This window comes from Loa loa (genome assembly GCF_000183805.2).
Source record: "Loa loa unplaced genomic scaffold supercont3.16, whole genome shotgun sequence".
NCBI lineage: Eukaryota > Metazoa > Nematoda > Chromadorea > Rhabditida > Onchocercidae > Loa > Loa loa.
Window position 1 is genome coordinate 154,506 of NW_018108196.1, and position 16,153 is coordinate 170,658.

Genomic DNA, 16,153 nt, shown 5'->3' on the forward strand with positions numbered 1-16,153 from the left:
ATGATGTCTTTGAAGTGTTAGTGATACAAATATAAATTCATACGTCTTCTATTACTTCTGCATATTTTAATTTATTGGTTAAAAATATTTATTGTAGCATATAATAGAAAACAAAGTTTTTTACTGTCCAGAATGAGATTTTTTGAATTGTTCTATCTTGTTCTGTCCGTTTCCTAGAAGTTGTTTTGTCTTATGAATTTTTTAGTACCAATTTTCTAGGTGCAATACAATAATACCATGGAAATAATATTGCATGGAGGCTCAGCACAGCTGTCAAGTTCTTATCGAGCAGTGTATCGAACCATTCGTGAGGGACATTTGGAAGCAAATATGAGCAACTTCTTGATTAATTTGAAACTTAAAATTGCTACAACATTTGCTGGAAAGTTATTGGTGAGTGAAACAATAGGAGAATGTGGGCCTTAATAAGAACCAATCGAATTTTTTGACTTTCTGAATCTATAATTGTTACTCAAAATATCCCTTCTTGCAAAAACTTGTCCTGAAATAATAATTTGTTAAGCTCGAAACCGGAAGGAAACTCATCAGCACTAAATTTTGCATCACTTTTAAACTGCAGTCACAGTTTTATCTGAAAGATTTTTGCACCCAGTATATATTTAAATTTCCTAGTTGGAAGATATAATATGTGGTACAGAAGTCCGATCCATTGACATTAAGTTGACACCGAAATTACACGAATTGGTTGATCAAGGTTTACGAATAGAATTGGATGAAACCGTATCTGTTGTCATCTGTGAAGCTCTGGAAGCTTTTACAAATAAATTTGAGGAGCGTTTAAATAAATTAATACGTTCACCGGTCGTCGAAATCAAAGTAAACGATACATTTTTTTTTAAACCTTTGCTATGAAGATTAAACTGTGGCAGACATAATCCATATTATTCTAGTAGTATTTCTATTTTCATCAAAAATTCTTGACTCATTATTTTTATCACTGAGGTAGGCATACCACACAATCACGACATAGGCCCAAAATGTTGTATTGTCTTCCTGGTTTACTTCGACGGTGTTACTACCGTCATTTAAAAATAACATGAGATATTTATGTTTCATTTAAAAAGATTACTTTACTCAGAACAGCTTTATGAAATCTCTTGTATTGTTAGTAAAAATTTAATAAACTTTTTTAGATCAATGATACAATCACCAATCTTCTCATCGATACCACAATAAGTAATGATATTTCCCTGACTGAGGATTATTTCGATTTTCCACTTCTTGGATCTCCCGCGGTCAAAAAATTGGAAAGTGAAGGACATCTTATGGTTTTTACTTCATAAATTCATTCCGCTTCATAAATTTCTGAAAAAGAAAGCTGATTATATAAAATAGCTATAGCGTCATCAATTAATTGATCCGTCGATCTTAGAATTAAGTATTAGAAATTCTATCGAACTTGCAGCATTGGTACACTTAGTTTTTAACTGATTAAATCGGCTAGTCTGACGATGAATTTGACGCATTAATTTATTTAGTCACACCATTTATTTTTATTTTTCATCCGTCATTAAAAATAATTAATAAAAATTTTTAGAAATCACCGAACGATAAAATGGAAATGATTTATTTGTATATCTCGGAATCGGTACTAAATATATTCCTGAAACAGCTTGCAACATTTGGAGATACGGCATTGCAGTTACACACAAATCCAGAATTCCAGAAGATGCTTAGCTTAAATTGTTCGGAAGACGAAAAATGTATGGGTGACTTGCTGCAGGATACAGAATTGTATGTTCCCGATTCGGGTGCGCTCTTTATAACTTCAGTTTTGCATATTGTTTCCGCACCAGAAATTAAATTTTTTGTTCTCGAGTCGACTGTATCAGGGAGTTAATAATTTTCCGACTTCTTAACCCGGGAGAATTAATCTATTAACAAATAGAAACTGATTAAAAAGAAAATATTTCAGCAACGCAATCACTTGACTACTTAAGTAATAGAACTTAAAATAGACAACTACAAATTATCAGCTGAAATTTAAGAGTTAGAAAATTTGGTTTTGTTATGTTATTGAGGATACAGTGCGCTTTATTGTGTCGGAAATGGGAGTGAAATACAAAAATATAAATTTAGGTCAAATGATCATCAAAATACGCTCGCCGTTAGTATCATCAGTTCGAAATGGTTTTGCACTGATTGATTTACACCTAACAAGTTTTGTAACTTACAAACAGGAAGATATGGATGTGAAAGTATTGGAGTTTGAATGGCTTGCAACGATACATGTCAGCAACGAATACCTGAATGAGCATCTTGCCGAAAGAGTACAGATAAATCAATTATTTTAATATACAATGTACTGTCAAATTTAGACGTATTGACCATTTCGTTATTAAGATCTACTTTGTCACGAACCATGTGACGAATGCTGTGACTTCCTAAATTAACTGTCGCTTGTAGCTCTCTTCAAGCAATGCTCAAAATTTCTTAATCAAATCTTACTCAGATATGAGAGAAAAAACTTCTTTTCAAAGTTCAGACCTATGATTATTTGTTGCATTAGAATCTTGCAGTGATTACTTACCTATAATAGATAGCTATAGAAAGAGCAAAATGAGATGCATTTTAGTACGATCCAATACAGGCTATGAATACATCGCTGCAAGTGGTCAACTTGGTGATAAACAATATAACACCGTACGTTGAGATGATTCCGAACTATGCTGAATACCTTTTAAGATTAATTTCTCTAAGAAAAAAGCTCTTAGAGGTTAGTTTTTGATATCTGATTTTCCCAAAATCAACCTACTTGTCGAGTCAACTTCTTTACTAAGTAATTTATTGTTACTGTAAACAAAGGAAAAAAAAATTTCGATGTAATATCCATGTACAGCGAAATTAAGAATTAGGCTTGGCACTCCAATACTACAATAGCCTGTTATTAAAAAAATCAAATCGTTGATTACACAAATTTCGGCAAGCTTATGACTATAATCTGGTAAATAATTTTAATAAAAGTTGACCTCTGATCCTTCATATCTTTTATTTGACATTTTCTCTTTTTTTTTGTCTCTCCTCATCAATCTTTCAATAAATTTAGATTTCTACCGTAAACACAAAATGCTCGTAATTTTTTAGAAATTACTGACACAACAATGCTCGCTAGCAAGAACAACAAGTACATTGTATAAAGTGATGTATTGTACAGCAACTTTTCGGAATGGTACACTTGTGATTTCTACTGAATTGCAATGGAACCCGGAATTGTTTTATCAGTTCAGCTTGTTCAGATAAGTTGATCAAACTACATGTAAAAATTTTGTACCATAATGAGGGATCTGTATCACGAATGAGCTTCGTTTTCCGGTGAAATAATCAATATTCCCAGGTATTATTATGCCAAGTAATATTAATATGGTACATCAATGCGTCTTATTTTGTATAACAAATAACTAAAGCCAAAAATACCTTAAACAATTACCGAATCTTTCCGACACTGAGATTTGCTTTCCTTTGTTTTGGGAATTATTTTCATCATAATCCTATTTGAACTTTCTTACGCTCTTCAGTTATTTCATTCAATGATCCGAGCGTCAGCAAAAATTTTCTGGCTGAGTGATGGTCAAGGACTTTCTGAATCTTTACCTATCACTGATTAAAATATATAATTTACGTTTCCGTCCCTCACTGCATTAATTTGTTCCTCAAATCTATCCAGAAAAGTAGTGTGAGGTTGTGCTAAGATTAACAATTAATTTTGTTTATGTTTCTGTAGAAAATTGGCTTTTGCAATGCAGATATGAAATAGGGCAAAAAATTGAAATTTTATTGAGCAATCATACTGTGCTATATATCTGCCAGTTTGTAAATATTTTTAATGATCTCATTCGGTCGATTGTCATTAATAATGCTAATTCATTCTTTGAACTTGTAAACATTCTGTTATGAGATTCTTACGAATAAATCTTCGTAATCTTAGAAAAGTAAAACGAGGAAAAGAAGATAGACAAGTTTTAACTTCAGACGACTACCAGTCATTGCAACTTACATTTCTTTTTAGACGACAAGCGCAATTTAGGTGTTGTCTATAAACTAATTGCCGAAGTCAGTGAAGTTAAAGTCATAAACTTGAAGTAAGGTCAGTTTCTTATCATTCGATACATCCGATATAGTACTAAATTAGACCAAAGGCCTGAAAGAAGGTTAAAAAGACCGTCTAAATATGGAAGTCATTTGTAAATCTTTAGTGCTGCAATGAAATTCTACAAAAAACGGCAAATTGGTTCTTGTGAACCAAAGAACATTCGCTAAATTCAATAATCAAATTAGTATTTAGTAGAATGAATGGAATTGCGGGTAGAATTTTGAATTCATTTTGAGGTTAAAGTCGTTATAAACCTTTGTAAAGGTTTTACTTAAGAACGGATATTCTAAAAAAGTATTTATCAATAATTCATGCTTAATCCACAACCAAGATGAAAAAATCAACTAGAGCGCTGTGTTCTTGCTGTAACCAGACGTCGTCGCTCTTTTGCTTGTTTACTTTGCCTTTCGTTAAGATTTATAATCGGTCCATGGTACTTGTGTTCCGGGTCCCAGTCAAGCGGATCATCTGCTGCTATGTGATTTGCCGAAAGAACAGGAAAGTATTTATCAGCTATTTAGATATAAATTCTTAAATTTTGTTTTTTTCCAAAACAATTAGCAGTAGGGATTCAAGCTAATATCAGAAAATTCAAAATAAGCATTAAACTTTCAATGGCGAACTATAGTTCAAAGCAAGCCGATTCGATTTCTATTTCTATTCATTTGAACCAAAGGTTAAGAGAGACAAGAATGGTACCTTAGCAGCATGTTGTATACAGTAATAAATATGATCATAGTCTGGTATACTCTCGTATTCCAGTGAATCGATGTACTTCATTATTGTCGAAAATTCGCGTCGAGGACATTGTTTAAAAAAATCATCCATTGCTTCACCTTCACGTACCTCTTCCTTCCATTGCAGGACCTCTTCTTTATCAGGTCCCTAGAATTGGGACTTTGAAGATAATCAAGTATTACCTGAAATATATCATCTACGCTAATGTTATACTTCTGAGCATGTCAGTCACCAATCGATCAATAAATTGTCAATTTTCGCTTCCTCACTTTTCGTTCTCTTCTGCAGTATATCATTCTGCTTGTGACTTTTCTTAAAAATTTCACTTAAAAGAAAGGATTTAAATCTTGAACCTTCAGCCTTCTCCAAGGCAAAGAACCAGCGGTCCATTCAACCGTAATGTAAAGCCATGATTCGACATCATCTTTCCGAGACTGTTCCATTTGTCGTAGTGCAGCAATTGATGCATAACGAGTTGTACCACGAAAAGGGGCGGAAGCGCGAGGCAACCGTAAATCTTTGTTTCCAGAGCTGTGATATTTGATAAAGGGTAAAAATAGGAAGAAACCGACTTGAAGTTATCTTTTTTCTATCCCATTAAAAGGGACACTGTTGGAATTACACAAGATGGTTCACTTCCTGAACAGAGTATGTCCGATGATAGCATAATCACACTTATAGTTTCTTGCAAGCGCTGACAATCATCCAATAGCTGCTTAATTATAGTCATGAAGTGGAGACAAAAGAACAAACGATAATCTTGAAAACTTAGAATAACGCTTATTTCAAAAGCTTCTTCAATATAGATCACCTGAATTGCCGACATAACCCAAAATCAAGCATAAAAATGGTGTGATGTTCGTTAGCCTCCGGTCGTCCAATCGCAAAATTGCCCGGTTTGATGTCTCGGTGTAAAAATCCAACCGTATGCAAATGTTCAATTGATTCCAAACACTGTTCGGCTGCTTTCAATGCTGTATTCAAAGTGAAACGTTGTTCTGGTCGTTCCACCCTTAGATCCCATAAATTTCGACCGACCTGGAAGTGTTATTCGTGAAGAATTTCTTCAATTTTGGAACAACTTTAGTTTTTAGACCAAAATATCCTGGATAAAAAAAATCGGATTTGAAACTTTCTCGAGTTTTAAGGAGATAGATTATTGGTTTAAATTTAATATTTGCATTAAAGTTCCTTTAATTCAGCCGCATGATTGGAGCTTCTCGAGTTGTGAAACTTGGTAATCTTTACAACTAAAATCTACCAGTTTCATGATGATAAATCTGAAACGTTCAGGTTGCTTTCCACGATCGATAATCTCGCAAAAATGTTTACTTCCAAGTGACTGTGCACCACGCAATACTGTACAGTCCATCAATAATACCTGCGGAAATCTCATTTGTCATCTTAGGATTTAGTGAATTCCCGAATTCTCAGAAGTTTTGAAGCAATTATTTGGTAAATCATCCTAGTTCGGATCACATCAGAAAGCATTACTCTTTTTTTAACATCCATTAGTTCACATTTCATTGCAAAAGCAGCAGAATCTGAGACGCGTTTTACTTCATATACTGCTCCAAAGCCACCTTTGCCCAACAATTTGATTGACTGAACCAGCAAACTAATTTAATTCCTTCCCAAAATTAAAAATGAAAAGAGATTAATTCTGTTAATGTGCCGAATGTGGCTGCGGATCAATTTATCAGATGGTGACAATTTCGAAATGTCCCATATTTGCATAAGGCAGACTTCAGCTGTCACCTCATATTCTGCTTTCTTAGTGATAATGAATTCACCAGGTTGTGGCAATTTTTCACTGAGTTTTTTGTCGGCCATTTTCTGGAAGAAGACGGGCGTTAAAATTCAAAAAAATGATCAGATGGCTGATATCTCCGAAAGCTCACTTCCAGAAGGCAACGCATACCAAGTCGAATTCTAAGAACTCGTGGCTTTTACAAATGAAATTCGTCGTGGACACTACGTGTGGACATTTTCAAAGAACTAAGAATATTAATGGATGAATCCCTTCGAATATTTTATTTTATATTAGCAAGAAAAATTTGAATAGAACGCAAATTCGAATGTTCTCTGCATATATTCAGGCGTAAGTTTAATGCGGAAGAATGAATGGAAGAAGTAGCAGTTATACCTTCAGCATTGAAATTCGCATGTAAAAGCTTATGTGACATCCGCCCTTGTTTGATAGAGCAGTGCGGGGATGTTAATTTTCATTGAGCGACACGCAACATCAAACGAGCCCCATGTTCACCTGACTAGTTTTAGCGACAGTACTGGGTTGTTTGCCTGCTTCTTTAGTTGGTTAGTTGGTATTTTGCGGTTGGCTGCAGTGCGTGTAGTTTGTCACTTTGCAGTCACAGAGAAGGGAAACTATTGCGAGCTTCATTCTTTGATTTATGTAAATTGTGTGAAAATTCCATCGGGCCATCGGGAAATAGGCTTGTATAAGTGACAAACAGGGGTTTTCTGGAAAACTCGAACTTCGCAGCTGTTCTGCATATTGTTCGTCATTTTCTTTTCCGGTTATTTATTTATTTACTTTTAAATCCAACTGGTATAACATCCACAACTTTTCCCTAACTTCCGTTTTTCTCCGTCATTCCATAAGCACTTCGTGTTTAGAAATGGATTTAACTAACTTCCAGGCTATGAGGCGTCCGTGCAAAGAAACATTGACGGAGGAAGACAGTCAGGAAATCGGTGAAGCATCAACAGCATCCATTACATCATCAGTCAAATCCGTGGGCCAAAATTTGAACCGTTTGTATAAGACAATTCCCAATTCAGCCAGAAATGAACGAGGCAAAAAATTACGTTTGGAAAAGGCTTCTGTAAGCTGTTTCTTAAAGACATAGCTAGTAATTTGTATGAGGGGATAAATGATTAGTTGTCGAATATTTAGATATTTTTTAACGCATGTGCCGCTAGCAGGACCTCATTTGTGAACACTTACTGAAATGAAGAAGTTAAAGATAGAAGCGCTCACTTTCTTTTATAAAATGCTTTAATTTGATGGAATGGTTCAAGAAGGTTTCATCGGAATTTTGTAAAGGAACCAAGATGTGGTTTATTGTATGAAGTTTTGTCATTGTTGACTAGAATTTTATCCTGGACACAAAGGCTTATCTAAGTATCAATTGATAATGTTTCTTTTATATTTTCGAAAGTCCTGCCTTTAATTTAGGCAAAGCGTGAACGACAAAAGATGCGTTTGAAATTACGCGAAAAACTTGGTGAAAAAGCACTGCCGAAGGAACAGCCGCGAACGATTGAAAGTACTCGTGAACATGATGTTACTATGATAGAAGATGACGATCAAGAGGTTTGTTAACATTTTCTTGTATGTAAATTTTCTACAGTACTACAAAATAGAGCTGAAGACTTGGCGTAAGAGCTTGTTTCTTTCAGGAAGTATACTATGTTTTTTAATCATTAAGTGGATTTTATTAGAACCACCTTTTGAAACGCAAGATTGACCAATGCCAACTATTTTATCTGGTTGATCTTTTGAAATTCTCTTCATTGACTAACAAACACTATGTATATATGTACATATATACATATATATACATATATGTATATACATATATATACCAACACCTTTCATGGGGTCTCATGAGCAGAAAGTTTTGACACTTTAACTTATATATATATATATATATATATATATGTCGTTGTCAATTTACTTATTCTTTTTTTTCTTTCAGGTTCAGCACGATGAAGCAAATGATGAGATGAACGCGTATTTTAGCAACGGAATATTACCGAAGATTCTAATAACAACCTCGCCTTATGCTAAAGTGGTTAGTCCTTACAATAATTTTCAAAATTTGCTGTCCACATAAAGAGAAGCATTTCATTTAGCTTGCACAGAGCTACATTATATACTATTTACTTCTACTGAATGTTGTTCCATAATATATCGTACTACACTACCTAGAAGCTCCGAAGGTTTTATCTTGAATTTCATTGCCATAAACAGCTTCATATATATTTATTCGATTTTTTTACCTTTTAAGAATGCATTAGTTAGTTTTTACCTTTTAAGAATACATTCAAATTCTGCTACGAATTGCAAAAATGCATTCCGAATTCTGATATATTTACTCGTAAAGGAATTCCTTTGAAAAGAGTGGTAAAGCAAGCAAAATCCAAGGAATATACGGATTTGATTGTAGTGCACGAAGATCGGAAGATACCAAGTAATTTTCATTTTTCCTCTTTGTTAAGTAACTTTGTAATTCCTTCGCATAACTGTTAAAAAACGCCAAAGTCTTGGTGTACTGACATTTGATAAATGAAACAGTTAATATACAAACATACTAGTTTAATTATGGTGCTCAAACTTTTTTCACCGTTCTAAATTCCGAGGGCTTTCATTTTTACCTTGACATAATCTTGTTAGTCACTTTTCAAACTCCATGACGATTATTTTTTCTTTAATTTGACTTTTTTCAAAATTCAACTATATTTGTCATCATTTTCAGACGGTATTGTTCTCTGTCATTTACCAGATGGTCCAACTGCATTTTTCAAAATTAATAGTTTAACCTTTACGAAGAATCTTAAGGTGAGAGTTTATGGATTAGACAGATTCTTGATGGTTTTATTCGTTTCTTGATTTTACTAATATCCAAATTAAGCAATAAGGTAATTACTGTAAATTTTATCGTCTTGGTTTTTAAATTTTTAAGGTTTAAAAATTTCATCCCTTTTTCACTCTTTTAATTTTAATCAATAAAAGATTCGGCAAAAAAGACATGTTCCGTTCGAAGGACTTAATGACTAAGATAACTTTAACATTACAGAAAAAAGGCGAATCCACCATACATTATCCAGAATTGGTATTAAACAATTTCAACACTCGACTTGGGCATACGATTGCGCGAATGTTCGCATGTCTCTTTCCACAAAAAGCCATGTATACTGGGCGACGAGTGGTTACTTTTCACAACCAGCGCGACTACATATTTTTTAGACATCACAGGTTTTGTGTCACTGTTATGTTAGGTTGCGAATTTAATTCTTAGCTGTTTCGAAATCATTCCAGTGCTCTCTTCAGTTCTTGGAGTTTGCAAAACTTATTTAAGTTCTGCTCAGGATGTTTTGCGTGCGAAGCATTCAAAATGTTTTTTCCTGAGCATCTTGCTCCCAGTCATTTTCGCAGTATCTTTTCATTTTAAAACTTGAAATCGACTTGGTACTTTTTTTAATACACCTATCAAAATTATTAACACCGATATGAACAGGTACGAATTCAAAAAAGAAGGTGAAAAGGCGGCATTACTCGAACTCGGACCTCGTTTCACATTACGGCTAAAATGGCTGCAAAAGGGAACATTTGATACTCGATATGGTGAATATGAGTGGGTCTTAAAGGTTGCTTTCGGCTTATTTAATCTCGAAAGATTTGTGTGTCACTTCATTTATAAGATTTACTTCATTATGTAATTAGTCAATCAAATATTCAGTATTAAGTTGCTATACTTCATAATTCGTTTCGTGTTAGCGGATGATTTCCTTACTTATATTTGATTCGAATTACGATAAAGTAAGGGTGCCGATTAAATTGAATCACGTCGTTTCAAATCAAGTCAAAAGAAGACAAAAATGTTTTATTCCCTTCATATGATTTATTTTGCAGAGGCATGAAATGGAATCCAGTCGAAGGCGATTCTTCTTGTGATAGATTTGGTAATTCTTCAATTTAGCTGCTGTTATGTTTTCAAATAAATAAATTTGTGAACGAAATGATTCCTGCTTTTTATTCATATATATTTTTTTTTCGGAAGTCAGTATGCACTGTATTATGTACTGTGAACGTTGAATGGCTAGTTGATAAGATGGTTCATTGAATGATTAGGTTTGAACTATATGTGTTGGAATTGCATCCAACGAGGTTATAATAAGCTGAGCAGTAGGATCATTTGAAATCGTTTTTGCAGTACCATTTTATAAGTATATGAGGTTTGTGTCATTTTCAATGAGGTAGTTTTTCGCACTGCACCACCCTAGAGATGGGATTGTTTCCTTTCTTTTGGAAGCGATCCTCTTTTTTGTCAAGACTTACTGCCCGCTTATAATGTTATAGTTATTAACTCTCATTAACATACAACTTATGCAGCATCTCATCCACGCTGCTATTGGATGTATGTCGTAGGTTGTTCAGTTTGAACTGATACCTTTGACCTGCAGCATCTGATAAGTGAATAGCATAGTGAGATTAGGAAAACTGCTCCGATGAACGCATGACAGCCAGCGTATACCAGGAACTGCAATTCGAACTTTTTACAGAATGTACTGCTCAATCAGTTGTTATTGCAAGTATAATTTCTAAACTAGAAACTGTTGCGGTTTCAAAAGTCAATTTAAATTAGCAAAAAATAGTTAAGCAAACTTAATTTTCGATTGAGTCACAATGTAAATCATTTTCAGGAGGTCAGAATAGTGCCAAAATCAAACTTCTTTCATGTTTTCCGCGAAAGTTGGTTTTTCAAATTCACCAACCATCACGAATGCATAAAAATAGTGTACCTGTTTTCTGACTGGCATGTTTAGTCCATGTTGATCAGGTACGGTGATGGTGAGTAGTGTTTGGAGCAGCAGAGCAATGAATGAATTCAAACCGAATACTAAACCATATGATTCACCGATCATTTTCCTTGCCAAATTCCACCTGCAAATAGAATAAGAAAAGATATCGGCGAGAAACTATTACATATGACATCCAATTTTTAAAAAATTTACAAAAATTGTAAATTGTATATGATTTCATAGCTGCCTTAGCAATGGAATTAGGTATATCTGTTCCCTAAGAATTTACTTCATATTTGAGGGTCTTGTTTTTATGAGGAAATGTAAACCCTGATATTATTTTTTGAAACAGATGACGCCTTACTGCATTTCCAAATCTTATCAGCGCATAAGGAAGCCATAGTCCATGAGTTGTGCTAACTGTTGCGCCTTTATAACTTCTGCAGTGGTTTGCAACTACCAGAATTTTATATCAGCAATAAGTATTCCATGTTTCTCTTACTAATTGCGGGAAATTAGCATGAGTTCATAAATTAAAAGCAAAAATTATTTTTGGATGTGCCAAATTTCCGAGCTAAATTGAAATTAAACATGATTTTTTCTAATCGAGTAACTTGGCTGTGCTAGGGACGAATTTAGATCTTTTTGAAAAAGTTGTAGAAAGTAGTTCTTTCAGATTTTAAAACTAAATTAGTTGACTCACTGAGCAATGGTAATCATCACTTGATACAAGCTTCGATAGCTAATATAGCAAGCATACATAATCCATATGGATTGTGCTCTTGAATATATAATTAATATCAACGTATCAATCAAGGAAATCATAGCCAACGTCATTTCACCCCATTTATCCCAATTTATTTTAGCTAGGCCCAATATTAAAATCGATATTGCGGCTGAAAGTTATAATCAGGATCATTCTACCTGTGGTAAGCATATGATGCTACAGAATATGTCATCGCTTAATTCTAAACTGATTAATCTTTCCAGACACTTTAGAAAGACAAACATAAAAATTGTTAACGTTTGGAAGTTGCCTACTCTGGATAAAAATTACCTTTATCCAGCCACCCTCCGTGATTGTCAGAAGCTCTCTCCTGTCATGCATGTTTTTTATGGTTTCCTTTATGATTTGATTTGGTTTGACCTGGCAACTGAAATTCAAAAATCTGAACCTACCTGTAGCGGTATAGGTAGCTTCCGCGAAACCATTCACTGAATTCGTGGCACCATATTGTACTTCACCCCAAAGTGCTTGAGCATACTGAGCAACCTTCATTTTGCGCTAATGTTATGAATTGCACGCTGACTTGGGAATATTTCATTCATGCAATGTTTCTCGAGAAGCAAACACCATTTAAGGAAAAAATGAATGCGTAATTCAGTGACATCTCCAAAAAACATCTGGCGTCATTGGTGTGGACTACATATTAGTATGAATATGGAATGAGGAAGTGATTTGGTGAATCACTCTCTGGAACATCTGTGATAGGTATATTCTACGAATACCTGAAGTGACATGCATGTTGTTAGTGCCCACCACATGGACCACTTTCGGATAGCACCGATCCGATAGATGCAAGTTATACTGTGACGCATTAGGCATAAATGATAATGTACATATGCACCATACGTCTGTGGTAAATCAGGTTGTTCGACAACTGTCTCTAAAAGAATGTTGATTATTATAAAGCATTTTGTCAAAAAGATGTAAGAAAAACAAGAGAATATGAGAACAGAGTTCAACCTGTTGGAAATGTTGGAAATTGAGTTTGTGTCATCTGGATTTGAAATGACTACCTTTGCTGTTCGAGTCAGAAAGTCTGATAACCACTTGCTTCCATTTTACACTCGGTAGAAATGCAGCAAGAATGACAACGAAACATGGGACTCCAAAACCTACACATTGCAAAAATCGATAGCTTCCAATCCCTGTGAGGATGATTGTCTGAGCTAACAGATAACTTATCATGCGTCCAGACATCACTGCTGCTTTCGAATAGCTTGTTAATCTATGATCATATGAATGTAATCGAAAAAAATTTTATCGAAATATTGAATTCTTCAAGAAAAATCAATAACTGATACTTGTGCCTCAAAAATTAAAATGACCACTTGGAGTCATAAATAAAACGGAAGAACATGATTTAGAAGTATTCTTTCTTTCATTAGCAAAGGTCCAACTACATTCATTGACTATAATTTAGTACAAATTGTTCATTATTTATAAATAGTCATGATAATTACTTTTGATACTGGTCCTTTTCCGATTTTGAGTAAATGTAGGAGAAGAAGGCTATTTCGGAAGCAGATGCTGTTCCAAAAACCATAATTCCTAGTTTTTGCGCCCAAACCTCCGGGAAGAACACCAGTATACCTCTCAAAACATTTCTCAGTGACTTTCAAGTAAAATCCGAAAATTAAAATAAGTGATCCGGTAAAACCAGAGGGAAGAAACTGCTTTTAATGAAATTTAAATGATGTATCCCACGATGTCTGTATAAACACGCAGGTTTTTAGGCAAACAATTCATCTATTTACGCACGAAAAAGAGAGTTCACTAAAACTTGGATTACACGCTCATTAGGAAAATGAGGGAAGTTTGATGGAAGAGTGGTAGTCGAAAGTCGGTGTCAAACTTGAATTGGGCTGAAATTCAAAAGTTTCCTTTCATTAACTTTCCTTTTTATTTTTTGTATTTTTTCTCCTTTTATTAAAATTATCTACTTGAGAGATTCCAGAAGATGCCGGTAACCTCGAAAAACAAAAGAAGAAACACATTTAGATGCACACGAACGTATATATGCAAATATACAGGGATATTTGATTTTGGATTCCTGGGTTCAAGAAAAAGATGAATGAAACAAACCGGTAAATGGTTTGTCCGACGATTTCTAATAACATCGTCGGTTTATAAAGCGTTAGATCGGTAAGCAAAAGTATTGGTATCAATGATAATAGGTAACTGTAAGCAGCAAATGGGTAAATCTGAAATTGGATGCACTAACAATAATGAAGCGTTGTAAAAGTTTTTCAGCCAATAATTGATGGTAAAATCACTGATATTTAGATATTACCGATGAAATGGAATGATACGAACCTCATTTGTAAGTTGTTCGCGTGTTAAGTTCAATGCTTCACTTTGATATAAATAAATATACGGCTCGCCAATTTTAAATTCTTTAATAAAACCATAAAAACAAATGAGCGCCGTCAGGAAATGCCACATTCTTTCACTAATCTGCCAGTTTATTCTGAAGGTTTTGTGAGTAAATAACGCAATTAAGTTAAATTGAATAGTTGCAGTTTGAAATTCTGCGTACAAACTCAAATTAACAAAAATTGGCTAAAACTGTCTTTCAGTTTAAAGTGCAGAAACAACAAATTCGTCCCTCTATCACAATACTGCCACCAAAGTGATGTTTTGAAAACCAGTCGATAGATTATTTCATGTCACGAGTAGAATGAAAGAAACAGGTAATGAATGATACAACTGCCACACCACACAAGGTTATATGATGAATTTCTTCCACCTATTTCCTTCTTGATAACTTTCCTGAAAAAATTTCCTGAAATAAAAATCTCAGTAAGACGAGGTATATAGATGGAATAACAACATTAACTGGAAACGTTCCCTTTGTTTCATATTTAATGACTTTTTTTATGAACAATTGAATATCTGAACAACAAACATATTTTCTGGTAAAACGTGAGGGAGAGAAGACTGATAAGGGAAATGAAAATGATAACACCAAAACAGCATTCAAATAATCAAACTGATCAGATCATATAAGAATTAAATAAATGCATTCAGACAATATCACCATTTCAGGATAATTTTTATAGTTAACTTATTTTGCATTAATTAATTATTTGCTTAATAATGGCAAAAGAATAAATTACATAGTAATTGGTAAATAATTCATTAAGCGAAAAATAAACAATGAAGTATGATATTAGTTTATGTAGCACTTACAGTGAGAAAGAGATGCTTTTGTTCCACTCATCTGCTACTATATTTTAGTCTTCGTAAATTTTATCTTATCTTACAGGTTCCTACAATGATACTATAATGGAATAATTTTTTAACAGTTCTCGAAGATGTTTTACATTCCTGTCATTTCCGTTTGTCATATCATCTCTTCTTTTATCGTCACTCTTTCAGCATTCATCAAACATTCTATACCGATCGAATCAAACAAATATTATAGAAACAGAAATAATCCTTCAACTTCATGAAAGCATACAATCATTCCTTGTATTTTGATATTTTTTTTATCAGCAACACTTTGCTATTCAATTATGAAAATGATAGCTTCTCGGAAAATAATTAACTAATTTAATGTGCTTTGGAGGAAGTGTTGGCAATAGAAATGGAGTAAGAAGGAGGATTTCCTCAATAGATTGATAATTAAACAGTTGAAGATTGCCAATGAATTGTTTGTACAACATATCATCTTCACAGAATAATTATTCTTTTTATTCACAGATTCCATTCATCTTCATTCTGATTAACATCGAATCCTTCTCCATCTAAAAAAACAACGATTCCGAATACAGATCTTTGATAGAACCATCGACCACCAATGAAATTTAATTGTTGAATACAATACTTACAGTTTATGAAGCAGAAATAAATTCTAGAATTCGAGTACTCTTGAGAATATTGAAAATGGTTAACTTTGTGGGTTCCATTATAGCTGAATATGGTTTGAAGTGAAATTGTGAAATATAAATTAGAATTAATCGATAAGG

At 33.8% G+C, this 16,153-nt stretch overlaps 4 protein-coding genes across 5 annotated transcripts; 2 read left to right on the plus strand and 2 right to left on the minus strand.

The window, feature by feature from the left end:
• Positions 1 to 237: 237 nt before the first annotated feature.
• On the plus strand, positions 238 to 2,315 carry LOAG_06923 (hypothetical protein; the record flags this gene model as incomplete). Its single annotated transcript, XM_003142457.2, has 5 exons — positions 238 to 393; positions 634 to 837; positions 1,155 to 1,289; positions 1,559 to 1,772; positions 2,101 to 2,315. The coding sequence occupies 5 exons, from the start codon at positions 238 to 240 to the stop codon at positions 2,313 to 2,315; spliced, it is 924 nt and encodes a 307-aa protein (XP_003142505.2).
• Positions 2,316 to 4,451: 2,136 nt separating this feature from the next.
• On the minus strand, positions 4,452 to 6,682 carry LOAG_06924 (CK1/WORM6 protein kinase; the record flags this gene model as incomplete). Its single annotated transcript, XM_003142458.1, has 7 exons — positions 4,452 to 4,624; positions 4,783 to 4,996; positions 5,203 to 5,380; positions 5,661 to 5,887; positions 6,111 to 6,230; positions 6,344 to 6,454; positions 6,608 to 6,682. The coding sequence occupies 7 exons, from the start codon at positions 6,680 to 6,682 to the stop codon at positions 4,452 to 4,454; spliced, it is 1,098 nt and encodes a 365-aa protein (XP_003142506.1).
• An 813-nt stretch (positions 6,683 to 7,495) lies between these two features.
• LOAG_06925 lies at positions 7,496 to 11,393 on the plus strand. 2 transcript variants are annotated; one of them, XM_020447285.1, is made up of 9 exons: positions 7,496 to 7,695; positions 8,049 to 8,186; positions 8,572 to 8,667; positions 8,913 to 9,066; positions 9,352 to 9,434; positions 9,673 to 9,851; positions 10,114 to 10,243; positions 10,509 to 10,558; positions 11,300 to 11,393. In XM_020447285.1, exons 1-8 carry the CDS (start codon positions 7,513 to 7,515, stop codon positions 10,548 to 10,550), a joined length of 1,005 nt encoding a protein of 334 aa, XP_020307081.1. In that variant the 5' UTR covers positions 7,496 to 7,512; the 3' UTR covers positions 10,551 to 10,558; positions 11,300 to 11,393. The 2 variants fall into 2 exon arrangements, with proteins under 2 accessions (XP_020307081.1, XP_003142507.1); XM_003142459.2 differs by lacking the exon at positions 11,300 to 11,393 and having other exon boundaries at positions 10,509 to 10,681.
• Positions 11,005 to 14,722, minus strand: LOAG_06926 (reduced folate carrier; the record flags this gene model as incomplete). The annotated part of the gene is made up of 9 exons (XM_020447286.1): positions 14,499 to 14,722; positions 14,268 to 14,386; positions 13,646 to 13,777; positions 13,199 to 13,410; positions 12,908 to 13,065; positions 12,578 to 12,671; positions 12,102 to 12,294; positions 11,399 to 11,540; positions 11,005 to 11,136 (listed from the first exon to the last, which is right to left on the minus strand). The coding sequence occupies exons 1-9, from the start codon at positions 14,625 to 14,627 to the stop codon at positions 11,005 to 11,007; spliced, it is 1,311 nt and encodes a 436-aa protein (XP_020302470.1). The 5' UTR covers positions 14,628 to 14,722.
• Positions 14,723 to 16,153: the final 1,431 nt, after the last annotated feature.

What these genes read in the sequence shown, in the direction of transcription:
- LOAG_06925 (XM_020447285.1), top strand. Translation starts at nt 7,513, where the DNA reads ATGAGGCGTCCGTGCAAAGAAACATTGACGGAGGAAGACAGTCAGGAA. An exon ending in TAGAAGATGACGATCAAGAG is followed by an intron (nt 8,187 to 8,571) that starts GTTTGTTAACAT and finishes TTTTTCTTTCAG; the next exon opens with GTTCAGCACGATGAAGCAAA. An exon ending in AATATGAGTGGGTCTTAAAG is followed by an intron (nt 10,244 to 10,508) that starts GTTGCTTTCGGC and finishes TTTATTTTGCAG; the next exon opens with AGGCATGAAATGGAATCCAG.